General features: G+C 33.0%; 1 protein-coding gene across 1 annotated transcript; it reads left to right on the top strand.

Annotated features, from left to right (window-relative positions):
- The first annotated feature begins 685 nt into the window (after window positions 1–685).
- LOC115976470 (beta-glucosidase 12-like) lies at window positions 686–12,298 on the top strand. The gene is made up of 14 exons (XM_031097775.1): window positions 686–841; window positions 962–1,031; window positions 2,806–2,864; window positions 3,985–4,060; window positions 4,223–4,300; window positions 4,389–4,476; window positions 4,922–5,177; window positions 5,540–5,655; window positions 8,412–8,629; window positions 8,727–8,758; window positions 9,082–9,149; window positions 11,761–11,798; window positions 11,917–12,025; window positions 12,130–12,298. The coding sequence occupies exons 1-14, from the start codon at window positions 686–688 to the stop codon at window positions 12,296–12,298; spliced, it is 1,533 nt and encodes a 510-aa protein (XP_030953635.1).
- The last annotated feature ends 1,537 nt before the right edge of the window (window positions 12,299–13,835 follow it).

The following is a 13,835-nucleotide window of genomic DNA, read 5'->3' as shown; positions in this document are numbered from 1 at the left end:
TCATTGTGCAAGAGTCCCACATCGCTTAGAGAAGCGCTCCCCCTATGCCTTAGAGAAGCGCTCCCCCTATGCCTTATAAGCTTGTGCTAAAGGCAATAGGGTACCACTACTACACATGTGTAGTAGTGGTACCCTATTGCCTTTAGCTTCCCCTATGCCTTATAAGCTTGTGCTAAAGGCAATAGGGTACCACTACTACACATGTGTAGTAGTGGTACCCTATTGCCTTTAGCACAAGCTTATAAGGCATAGGGGGAGCGCTTCTCTAAGCGATGTGGGACTCTTGCACAATGAGCATGCCCACACTCACTAAGAGAACAAAGCCGTGCGGGTGTCAAGCCAAAATCCAATATCGGCTACAAGGTAAGCCCTTGGCCTGAGGTGAGGTGAAAATCCCCAAAGCGGACAAATAGATTGTGTTCCCACAGATAATTTGATGTAAATGTTTTAAAAAAGTGGTTAAATAATAATATTAAAAAAAAAAATCTTATTTTAAAATAGACATAACGTTTTCCATTTTTTCCATAAACGATAACCAATCAGTTGGAAAACAGCGATGACCACTAACATAATATTATCTGTCCAATTCCATTTTTTATCCTTTCTAAATAAATTAGATCATGTGTAGTGCTCCTCTATAAAAAAAACCTTGTGCTACAAGGAAAAAAACAAGCCAAACTCAATTATGGCATCACAAGGCTATCCAATCTCGGGCCTCCTAGTTCTTCTTGGCTTATTGACTAATTTCATTACTGTTTCATCAAGCCATGAATCTGCTTCATTCAACCGTACCAGTTTTCCCAAAGGCTTTATTTTTGGGACAGCAGCAGCGGCTTATCAGGTAACTAAGTCAAAATTTTCTCTATGTTGTATCATAGTTTTTTTTTTTCCAAATGTCTTGGGATGTCAAGCACATGATCAATATTATTATGTGCACATGTGTGTTCTTTCAAATTTCCAGTACGAAGGTGCAGCAAAAGAAGATGGTAGAGGACCAAGTATATGGGACACGTACACTCATAGATACCCAGGTCTCTTCTTTTTCTCTCTCCAACTATATGAAACTTAAAAGTAGGGACGGACCCAAGTGATGCCCAAGGTGGCCCGGGCTCCCCTGGCCCAAAGAGAGAAAAAAAAAAAAAAAAAAAATTTGGCCCCCACTACCCAAAGAAAAAAAAAAGAAAATTTTTTTAATTGATTATATCTTTTTATTTCTAGAGTTGTGCAATATACTTTCAAAAACTTAACCCGACTAGCAACTATTCAACTCAAAAACTTAAAAAAAAAAGAACTCTAAAATAAAAATCTTAGTCAACCTAGTATTAGAGTACTAGTATCAAGTGTTCTAAATGCTAAATATATAGTATTTAGAACACCAAATACCAAAAATATTACTGTACGAGACATTTCAAATGTTATATTAAAGTAGAAAAAGTAAATTTTGGTTTTTGAAAATAAATTTTTTTTGCAATAGCTGATGCTCTTAAGAAATATTATTATTATTATTATTATTATTATTATTATTATTATTATTTTCGTTGTTGGTAGATGATTGCATCTTAATGTATTAAAAAACAATGATGTGCATTTATCTTGGTTGATAGTTTGTTAATATTATATGAATACCTATTTGGTTTTTTTCCCCTTATACTTCAGCCCCTCCTAGGTTGAAATTCTAGGTCTACCCCTGCTTAAAAGTATGAATTACCAATGAAATATTATGCAATATTACGATGAAATTCAATTCTGGAAATAATTATTTCAAGGCGTCTCCATTTCATTAATTTTATGATTAATTTTTGTATATATATATATATATATATAGATTTCTCATTGTACAAATTATCATGTTATTTAAATTTTGAGTAAAATGATAGTCTATACAATTTTAGATTTTTAAAATGGTATCAGAAGAGAAAAGTGAGAGTGAAAATGAGATGGAGAAGTGAATGGGTCCGGGTTTTGAACTTTTGATTTTGTATTTAACCCAAACGAAACTATTTTTAACATGAAACAAATATGTTCGCTGCCACTTGCAATGCGGTGTGGTTAATCCAATTTGCTGGTGGTTTTGGTTGGCTTGGAGGTGATCATGCAGTTTGAGAAGTTTGGTAAACACTCCTAACTGCAACAAACAATGCCTATAATAATGAATTTTTTTTGTCAAAGAATGTACTTATCTCGTCACCAAAGACATATACTAAACCGGGTCTCCAAATATATTTTCATTGCCAAATATTTTATAATAGTTAGATTTTGCTACATTATTAATAAAGGTATATTTAAAAATTTTAACAGTAAGTTATTTAGATTTTGCATCATTATTAATAAGTTAAATAAATATCAAGATAATATTGATTATATTTATTTAAATATTGTTGACCCAACAATATCTACTCCATTTATTTTGCTTTAACCAGATCTATGACGAAGTTTGAGGATACTTATCCCCAATTGATTTTTTTAAAAGAAAGAAAGAAAGAACAACAACAACGTAAGAAGTAAAATTTCACATTCCTATCTTTTGGTATTTATTTTTCTTCATTTTCCCCGCTTTGCCTTCCTTTCTTCCGTAACGGAACCCCAAAATAGAAATAAGTTTTATATGTTATGGATGTGAGGCTTAAGTACTAGTTCCATTTTTCTTATGGCTTAAGTTTTTCGTTCCCCAGGATTTTTGGTCTGGTTTCTTAAAAAAAAAAAAAAAAAAAAAAGTTGTATATTACCAGTTCTTAAAGTAATAAATAAATAAAACAGTCCTTTGGTATTTTATAAACGAAGTATTAACTTACAATGAAATTGCAGAACGGATAAAGGATGGAAGCAGTGGAGATGTAGCTAACGATCAATATCATTACTATAAGGTATATATGTTGTTTTGTGTTCATAATAAAATTTTGTGTTCATAATAAAAATTGAAAAGAAAACCGCTCATATTAATTAGCAACTAAATATCAAGAGTCTTGTAGCACAATTGCCTAGTGTAATTTCCAATTACTAGTTTTTTGTATATGGAACCCATCAAAAATGCTTTGTCCCTTCTAAAGTACGAAAAGAAAAAAAAAAAAAAACACAAAAACAAAAACAAAAAGATGTCCAAGAAAAACAGCTTTGACAACAAGAAAAAAGGAAAAGAGTTACACAGTAATACAACATTTAAATACTTTGAAGAATAAAGAACAAAAAGGATGAATTCTAATTTTTTTTTTTTTTTTTTTTTTTTTAAGCAATCAAGGTGTTGAAACGCATATACAAGTTTATTGGTGTATTGATATAATCTTATTTTAAAGAATCAAATCAGATATCAAACTTTATATATTTAGATTAGTCTTTTGCTTTGATTTTTTTTTTTTTTTTTTTTTTTTGAATCCTTCTTTTGCTTTGATTGTTAGTAAGTAGTAACTATGAATTGGTTATTTTTGTTTCTTTATTTTAGTGAAATGAAATATATATTTGTAGTAAATTAAAATTATGGAGAATCAAAAGCATAATAATGAGTCTAAATTGAATTCTAAACTAGTTTGTATCGAGGTAGATTTTACAAACCTTTCTACAATCCCTCATTTAGAATAAAAATTTCAGAAAAAATGAAAAAAAAAAAAAAAGAAGATCGAGAGCTATTGAGAAAAATAAACTAAGTATGAAAATTATAGTTATTTACATTTGTTTGTTTATTTTTTGTCATAATATTGATTTTTTTTTTAGGTTTTGTTTTTTAAATATGGTCTTTAAATCTTGGCCCCGACCTAAAATCCTAGCTTCACCACTATATTATATATATATATATATATATATATTAGCTCCTAATTAGCTGTTAATTTTTGTGTTTTGGCTTTTCTACATTTTTAGGGCCTGATTATGTTTGTCATATTCTTTTTTCTAAATATTTAGCATGTCTAACCAAATACTAGATAATCACAATATAAGAAATTTACATTTCAGATTTTTCTAACAATTTATATATGTTGTGATTATACATTGCAGAAAGATGTTCGGATTATGAAAAAGATGAATTTAGATGCATACAGATTCTCAATCTCATGGTCTCAAGTACTACCAAGTAAGATTATCCTTTTCATAATCCGTAAAAGGTTAGATCCATACAATGAAAAGGACATAAAAATGGGTACCATCAAGTACACATATTAGGTTGGAGTGGATTGACTATTGTTTTGTGACTATATTATGTTCCTAACAATCTCATTTTTGGTACTAACTTCAGAAGGAAAACTAAGTGGTGGTGTGAATCAGGAAGGAATCGAGTATTACAATAAGCTCATCAATAGGCTACTGAGCAAAGGTCAAGAATCAATATTAAAATTCCAAAATATCATCAACTTATTTAACTTTTCATAATGCACACTTTATTTCTTTATTACTGAATGCAGGTATAAAGCCCTTTGTAACAATGTTCCATTGGGATCTTCCCCAAGCCTTAGAAGATGAGTATGGTGGTTTCCTAAGTCCACATATTGTGTAAGTGAATGATTCGCCAACAAATTACCCCCCCAAAGAAAGAATAATTCACCCAACAATCCACCCCTCTTCTCCATCTGATTATAGACGTTTTTCATATATTAACCATATCATATATAATTATTTATACTACTACCATTTTTGGATTAAAAATAAAAACAAAAGATTGAGGACATCAATATTGTGATAACCTACTATTTGTGTCAAAACCTTAAAATTTTAAATTTATCCATTATTCTAATATTTCATGTATTGATTTCAATTCCACTTAATTAATGGGGCCCAATTCATTGGTCGAGCCTAATATATGAGATTTTTATTTTTTATTTTTTAAAATGGGATGTAGAGTGGATAGACAAGTTCAAACTTAATACTATGATAAAATTAGTAAGTCACCATTTGCCCCCCAAAATGTTAATCTAACATATATGCATCTAATATTTAGTGATGATTTTCGGGACTATGCGGAACTTTTGTTCAAGGAATTTGGTGATCGGGTAAAGCATTGGATCACACTAAATGAGCCATTCAGCTATAGTAGTGGTGGTTATGTAGGAGGATCGTTTGCGCCAGGTCGATGCTCTGCTTGGCTAAATCTAAATTGTACTGGTGGGAATTCAGGGACAGAGCCATATTTGGTGTCACACAATGAGTTGCTTGCTCATGCAGCCGCTGTTGAAGTGTACAAGAAAAAATATCAGGTTTGACTTACAAAACTTTTAACATATTAAAACCAAATATTTTCAAGTTACGCTAAATGATACTAAATATACGCCAAGAGCCATGTAGCTCAATTTATATCTCTTGGTGTCTCAGTTGGAGACATTTTGGATTTAAATTCCCCTCCCCTATAACTATATCAAATTTATAATTTTTTTATAATTAAAAAAAAAGAAAAACCATAAAAGTACATGGTTGGTTAAACTTGGTTTGCAAATGATACAAGACCATCTGGATAGCAATTTCTGAAACTGATTTGAACAATTGTAGGGAACTTTAACTTAGATAAATATACAAAATCCCATGCATAAGCTTTGAGTGTAAAAAAATGTTCACAATGCAGGCAGCGCAGAAAGGAGTGATAGGGATAACAATTGTGAGTCACTGGTTTGTGCCATTCTCTGATGCAAAGAAAGATCAGGATGCTGCGCTACGTGCCCTTGATTTCATGTTGGGATGGTAAGTTTTGCTTTATGGATTTTATTTTACATTTTATAATTTAACCCTTATCGTTTGGAGTTCAAATCTTCTACTTCACTTTTCCTGTTTTACTTTATGCTCCACTAATAAATTTTTTTTCGAAGTTTTTAAAAATAAATAAAAAATTTTAAAAGAAAGCATAACACATCCTTACCAGCCACCACTATCTACCTTGGCTGACGACACTAGCAAAAGATCGCCAAAGTCATTAACACCGCCAATCATAGCATTCTATTTGGTTATAGTGAAAAGTAAGGCGAGGAAACAAAGTGAAAGTGCGTTTTTAGATTACCGATTGAGAGGCATTATTACATTGAGAAAATTTAGATGCCGTGACTTAATTTTTGAACTTGATTTACAAAGATCAATTTTGGTTAGAAATTATAGTTTGATTGCTTGAGATTGTTTTGTTATTGGGGTTTTTGATGAATATAGAGGTGGGAGTAGCCGAATAGGCTAATTGGGTTTAATTTATGCTTAGAAGCAATGAGAAGTTGTTGAATTAAGATGGGGCTAAATTGAAAATTTCTAGCTTCAGTGTTGTTTGTCTAGTCTGTTACCATTACGAATGTGTGATACTGCTTTGGTTATTTCGAATTCTTGGTGTAATTTTTTTTTTTTCTCTGGTGTATCACAAATTGGACTAGGTGGATTTGGTGGTCATGTTTGCCGTTGATTAAATTGGCAATTTGATTGTGGTGGACAAGTGATGGTGGCTGGTCAATGCGTATGATTATTTATTTATTTATTTTAGGAAACTTGAATAAGAAAAGGCAAAAAATTAGTTTTTACTCAAGTAGATGGACAAGTGACAAGTTTTTATTTGTAGAGTATAAAGTGAGCGAAGAAAGTGAGTTGGAAGATTTGGACTCTATCTTTTAAATGACGTAATTAATGGGTACAATTTTTTAATCGTACCCATATCACAAAATTTCTCAACCCAAATGAAGGCAAAATCAAAAGTAGATGTCCCAATGATTAATTATATATTGAAGTCAGGGATAATAGTCGGAAATTTTGCATGGGTGTAGGTAGCACCTATATATATGTTTTTTAAAGAAAAAATGGATAAAGTCCTGGATTTTTTTAAATACTAAAATAAGTCATTATTCATATAGATTTATATAGCCAAAACTTAAAGAAAATTCAATTAGATTTTAATTGGATTTTCAATTTTGCACCATGTGTCTTATTTAATTTTTAATTTTTTGCCAAGAGAATTATTTAAGTGTAAAAACCGAAAAGTCCAAATCCAATTAGATTTTAAATTGAATTTCAATTGGAATCCAATTTTCTACAACGTATCCATCTAAGTTTTTAATTTTATGGTAAGTGAATTATTGGGTGCAAAAACCAAAGAGCGTAAACCAATTAAATTTTAAATCATATATATATATATATTACATATCTTAGAAATATAAGGTTTAAAAAAAGTGTAAACTAATACCATATATAATTTGAATCCCTTCTCCAAAAAAATGTATAATTTAAACTATATAATTATTATTGTTTTTAATTGTACTCGTGCATATGTATAAAGCTACACACTAGTAAGTATAGTGAGTATAAAAGTTATCAAAATATTTTCGTCTACCTAACAATCCTAAAAAGAACTTAATATCTTTTTAAATTCTAATAAATATTCAATGTTATCCTTCTTCTTTTTTCTTTTTTCTTTTTGAGAAAAAAAATACAAAGTTATCTTTTTTTGAAAAAATATATACAAAGTTATCTAATTTGATACATATACCTTTTTTTAAGTTAAAAAAATCTAAATTCTTTGCTCTTTGGAGGGTCAACTCATTCTTAGGGGTCAAATAATTCTTTTTCGGTGCCTAACTCTTTTTTTTTTTTTTTTTTTGAGCTCAGAACGATAGAAATATATTATTGAAAACCAATGAATTGAATGACATACAAGTAAAGCTAGTGCACGAGCAGCATAGAGGGGACATCCACTACATGCAGTGTTGTCCCGAAAAACCAGAGAATCCATATTTAACACAAAGAAAACAGCCCCAGTCCCACTACAGCTATACCAGTACCCGATGGACTTGTGACTCCATGATTCTCTGATATTCCTCCAGAAAACTCCTTGCACTCTCAAATATTACTGTACCTGCTCAAAATAGAATCTATTTCTTGCATTCCATATTGCCCATGCCGTGGTTGCCCATCCTTCCAAGTCCAACTTACTAAGTTTCTGCTGCATCTGATTGAAGAGAAGGAAGAAATCAGTAGCCTCATTTCTGCTTTTTTGGATTCGTCCCTTGTACAGAGCCCACACGTTCTGTGCAAACGGGCACTCCCAAAGCAGATGGCTGTTGGTCTCAGGTTGTTGATGACAAATCTCGCATGTCGGCTCGACTCTAACTATTAAAAAGTTTAATTTTGTCAACAAATATATATAAGATTATATATATATATATATATATATATTAATGTCAGATTTTTCATTAAGTATTTTAGCATACAAATACCAGCTCGCATCTTGAACTTTCACAATAATTTAACTATTTTATTTTACCTTTAGCAAATAAGCAATCACCGAAATGCATCCAAACACACTATTTCTTTTAATTTTCTTTTTGGCCATTAAGATGAAGTTGTCCCTTTCAAATTGAATCACACCACCTTTTCGGTGGCTATCTTTAGAATTTGTTCAACTTAATTAAGTATGTACAAATTTAATAGATTAATAATATGCTTTAAGTTAAAAATTTTCATTGTTATTGCAGGTTTTTGGACCCATTGATAAATGGTAACTATCCGCATAGCATGAGGTCTCTCGTTAAAGATAGATTACCCAAGTTCACCAAAGAGCAATCCAAACTGGTAAAGGGGTCATTTGATTTTCTAGGAATAAACTACTATACTGCTAATTATGCAGCTTATGCCCCTCAAATAACTGGTGATAAAGCAAGTTACACGACGGATTCTAGTGCTAATCTTACTAGTAAGTACAAATTCAACACCCGAAGCCATGCTTATGAGTTTCTTATGTATCTAATATGGTAATAATAACTAGACCATTCTTTTTCTTGTCTTTGCAGCTTCACGGAATGGAATACTCATTGGTGCACCGGTATGTACTAGCTAGCTAAGTACATATCAACATTTTTATTCTAGTAGTTAGAGGAAAAAAAACTAACAATTTTATGAAAAATTGTAAAGAAAATATTAAAGCTACCATCAATGGTCCAGCCTTTTAGAAATTTCATAAAGGAAATGGTAAAGCTACTATCAAATTTATGAAAATATTTTTTTAAAATTGGCATGCTAATGAATATAATTGATGTCATATCATTAACGTAATGAATATCTTAATTTTTTTTAATCTTTTATCTTGCAATGAAAGATAAAAACAATGTATTTGGGCCTTATGTTAGTATGCCTAAATAATTGCAGGCTGCTTCAAGTTGGCTTCATGTTTATCCAAGAGGATTTCGAGATCTTCTGCTCTACATAAAGAGCAAGTGTTAAGACTCTGTGTAGATATTGTAGTTGGGTTGTAATTGATTGTAATAAGCTGTTGTGATTGAATGAGTGTATTGGGTCTGTATAGATGAGCTGGTACAGGGGGTTGTACAGTTAGGATAAAAGGGCGGGAAAGTTAGTTAGAAGGGTTAGTAACTGCCAAAGTGTATGGAATTAGCTATAAGAGGATTGTATGGTGAACATGAGAGAATAACAGAAATAATACCAATTTACTCTTCTTGATTCCCTAATTCTCTCTCTGTCTCTTCCCTATTCTAAGGAGGACCGGTTCCCTCGAAGTAACCACCCACAATTCCCAAATCCACCATTAATGTTCACTTAGAAGCTTAACATTGGTATCAGAGCCCTTTATTATTGAGTGTGATGCATCAGGGGTTGGATTGGGGGCTGTCTTAATGCAAAATATGAGGCCTATAGCTTTCCATAGCCAAGTTTTGAGGGGTAAGAGTCTGCATTTTTCTACTTATGAAAAGGAGTTGTTAGCTTTAGCTACTGCAGTGAAGAAATGGAGGCCTTATGTGCTTGGAAGCCCTTTTATTGTTCGAACTGATCATCAAAGCCTAAAGTTTTTGTTGGAGCAGAGAGTGGGTACCCCAGCACAACAGAAATGGATCACTAAACTGTTGGGTTATGTTTTTATTGTGGAATATAAGAAGGGCAGTGAGAATAAAGTTGCTGATGCTCTTTCAAGACAGATGGAGTCAGAATTGAAAACCTTTACAGATCAGGCTAACCTCACTTATGGAACAGTTAGCTGCTGTTTGTTGTTGTCATTTCCAGATCCTACTTGGTTGGATAAGCTCAAGGATAGCTATCATCAAGATGCAGAAATTATGCAATTGATTCAATCCTTGCAATCAGGGGTAGCTACTCCAAAAGGTTTTTCTCTGCATAATGGGTTTCTCTTGTACAAGGACAGGTTCTACTTGGGCTCTCAATGCTCCTTAAAGCCCTTGGTTCTTGCTCATGTTCATAGCAGCCCTGTTGCAGGTCATTCTGGCTTTCTTAAGTCCTTTCATAGGGCTAAACAAGAATTTTATTGGAAGGGCATGAAGTCAGACATCAAGAAGTTTATTAGAGAATGTGATGTTTGTCAAAGAATAAAGGCTGAGACTGTTGCTCCAGCAGGTTTGTTACAACCTTTAGCTATTCCTACTAAACCATGGTCAGATGTGAGCCTTGATTTTGTTGAGGGGTTACCAAAGTCTCAAGGGTTTGAAGTTATCTTGGTTGTGGTTGATAGACTAACCAAATATGTCCATTTTATACCCTTGAGTCATCCTTATACAGCTGCTAAAGTTGCTGGGCTATATATGCAATATGTTTTCAAATTACATGGTCTTCCAACCTCTATAGTTAGTGACAGGGATGCCACTTTTACTTCAAAATTCTGGTCTGAGCTGTTCAAGTTGCAGGAAGTTGATTTGGACATGTCTACTGCATATCACCCTCAATCAGATGGCCAAACTGAGATTGTGAACAAAAGCTTAGAACAATACTTAAGAGCCTTTGTTGGAGATCGACCTCACAGGTGGGCTGATTGGCTTTCATTGGCTGAGTATTGGTTTAATACCAATTTTCACACTTCCATTAAACTCACCCCATTCGAAGCATTATATGGCTATCCTCCTCCTAGACTTCAAGATTATATTCCAGGCACTTCAAGGGTGGCAGCAGTAGATTCTCTTCTTACTCAGAGGCAGCAGATTTTGGCTACACTAAAGGCTAATCTGGTGGCTGCTCAAGAGAGAATGAAGTTTTTTGCAGATAAACACAGAACTGAGAGGTCTTTTCAGGTGGGAGATTGGGTGTTTTTGAGGTTGCAACCTTATAAGCAAAAGTCCTTAGCTTCTAAGGGAAAATGGAAGTTATCTCCAGGGTTTTATGGGCCTTTCCAGGTGCTTCAAAGGGTAGGGGAGGTAGCCTACAGGTTGGATTTACCTAGTGACAGTAAGATACATCCAGTTTTTCATGTATCTGGTCTAAAGCTAAAGTTGGGACAGCAAGTTTCTCCATTGCCTACTTTACCACCACTAGATGAGACTGGCCAAATCATTTCAGAACCTGTAGCTGTTCTACAAACCAGAACTAAGACTTTGAGATCCAGGTCTATTACTGAAGTTCTAATACAATGGTTGGGCACTGCACCTGAGGATGCTACTTGGGAATCATTGCACCATTTGAAGCTCAGGTTCCCTCACCTTGTGGGCAAGGTCTTTTAGATGGGGAGGGGTATGTTAAGACTCTGTGTAGATATTGTAGTTGGGTTGTAATTGATTGTAATAAGCTGTTGTGATTGAATGAGTGTATTGGGTCTGTATAGATGAGCTGGTACAGGGGGTTGTACAGTTAGGATAAAAGGGCGGGAAAGTTAGTTAGAAGGGTTAGTAACTGCCAAAGTGTATGGAATTAGCTATAAGAGGATTGTATGGTGAACATGAGAGAATAACAGAAATAATACCAATTTACTCTTCTTGATTCCCTAATTCTCTCTCTGTCTCTTCCCTATTCTAAGGAGGACCGGTTCCCTCGAAGTAACCACCCACAATTCCCAAATCCACCATTAATGTTCACTTAGAAGCTTAACAGCAAGTACCACAATCCACTAATTTACATTACCGAGAATGGTAATTTCCTCTAACTTCATTTTTCGTTTATTATCCCATAAGGTCATGAAAAATTGGAACGCTAGTGCTAGTTATTAGATTTCCATTTGAAGCTAAATTCCACCACCTATATTTGTAGGAATTGATGAGTTCAATAATGCCACCTTGTCACTCAAGGAAGCCCTTGTTGACAACCAAAGAATTGAGTATTACGATAAACATCTTCAGTATCTTCTTAGGGCTATCAAGTAAGTGCAATAGCTCTCTCTCTCTCTCTCTCTCTCTCTCTCTCTCTCTCTCTCTCAATTATAGAATTGTAACTAGATTTCACTTCTTTCTTTGGTATATACAGGGATGGCGTAAATGTTAAGGGATACTTTGCATGGTCATTGTTGGACAATTTTGAGTGGGCCTCAGGTTACACAGTTCGATTTGGAATTAACTATGTAGACTACGAAAATGGGGATAAAAGATACCCTAAGCATTCTGCCCATTGGTTCAAGAAATTTCTCAAGAAGTAGACATGAACTATGCTCAAATTATGAACTATCTATTAGCATCGGACTGTCTACAAACAATAAACTAAAGATAATTTCTTCTCCATTTGTATGCCCTATAAATTATGTAATTGGTATGGAGTACGAGACTATAATGTAGAAATGCTTGTTAAATAATATATTATCTTATATGTACTACATAGAAGACACTCCAATTGGTTTAAACTTTAAACTCCAAGAACAAGGAAAATGTTATAACTACTATAAATGTTAGACTCTAACATACTTTACCTCTTCCCCACAAAAGAATTTGTCTCACATTTTTCTATATATTAAAAAAAAAAAAAAAATTAGTTTTTTTTTTTCAAAAAAAAAAAAAAGTAATAAAAAAAGGATACTAAACGGACAAACTTCTTTCATCAATATTGTTTGTTCTGTTTGGACCCCTTTTAAAACAGATTAGTTTAACCTAATGAATTAGCCAAGTAGTTACTTAGGTTAATTATGAGATCTAGGTTAAACACATGCAAACATATTACTTAGTGCGGAAAAGTAAAGAAGATTATAATGACCCAGGAAAATCAATGAAACCAACAGTTTCAAGGTAAAAAAAAACTTGGGAAGGATTTAACCTAACTATCCTTAAGGTAAACAAATCCACTATGATAGAATGAAAGTTTACAATAGATTTAAATCCTAAGTCTAAAGCTACCTCTTGTAAAACTTACTAACACGACCACATGCAACTCCGACTCCTCGATCTCTTCTATCTTGAATTTGCTGAACACAAACTCCCACGTTTGTGAAATTGAGATCCCACTCAAAGGTTTCAGATCACCATCAGTAGTAAATTTTTATGCAGCAACTTGTTTCCACTAGTTCTTGATTGTAGATCTCATTCCAATAGATACTCGTAGAGTTAGAAGGTTACAAAAATCTCACAGATCTCATAGGAGTAACTCATAAGTCTTCCAAAAGCTTCTAAAACGTGATTAGGGTTTTCATTTTATACCTAGCAGTGTTGGACTGAAACCCTAAATGTTTTCATAGGCTCGGGCTTGATTTAGATTCTACAAAACGCGATTTTTGATCGGTCGAATCTATCTTTCGATCTGTTGAGCTTCACAGTAGCTTACTTCTTCTTTCTGCAGCTTGACAGTTCTTGAATCTTGACTTGAACAATCTTGAGTAATTTCTAACATCTAATTTAGACATGTTTTTTTTCTCGGTTTGGCAACATACAAAAATTTGAAAACTAAACATTTAATCCTAAATATTTAGAACCTAACAAATATAAACAAACTAATTTTGTTGTTTTTTTATCCTAAGTTTTGGGAGAAAAGAATAAAACCCTAAACTGGCAAAGAAATATGTAATTCAACCTATTTTATGTTTTTCTATTGTTGCATTTGTTTGCTAAGAAAAGCTCATAAATTAGGTTAAGGAAATTTACCCCCAAATCTGTGATTATATTAGGCTTTTATCAAGTTGAGGTTTTTACTGGTTTTTCAAGGCTAATTTTTCTTTGGGGTGTATGTCAGCACGTGGTGAGGACTAGTGT

Source organism: Quercus lobata, chromosome 1, assembly GCF_001633185.2.
Source record: "Quercus lobata isolate SW786 chromosome 1, ValleyOak3.0 Primary Assembly, whole genome shotgun sequence".
NCBI classification, from domain to species: Eukaryota; Viridiplantae; Streptophyta; class Magnoliopsida; order Fagales; family Fagaceae; genus Quercus; species Quercus lobata.
The sequence above is the reverse complement of the archived record's forward strand: the minus strand, read 5'-3'. Positions and strand labels throughout refer to the sequence as shown.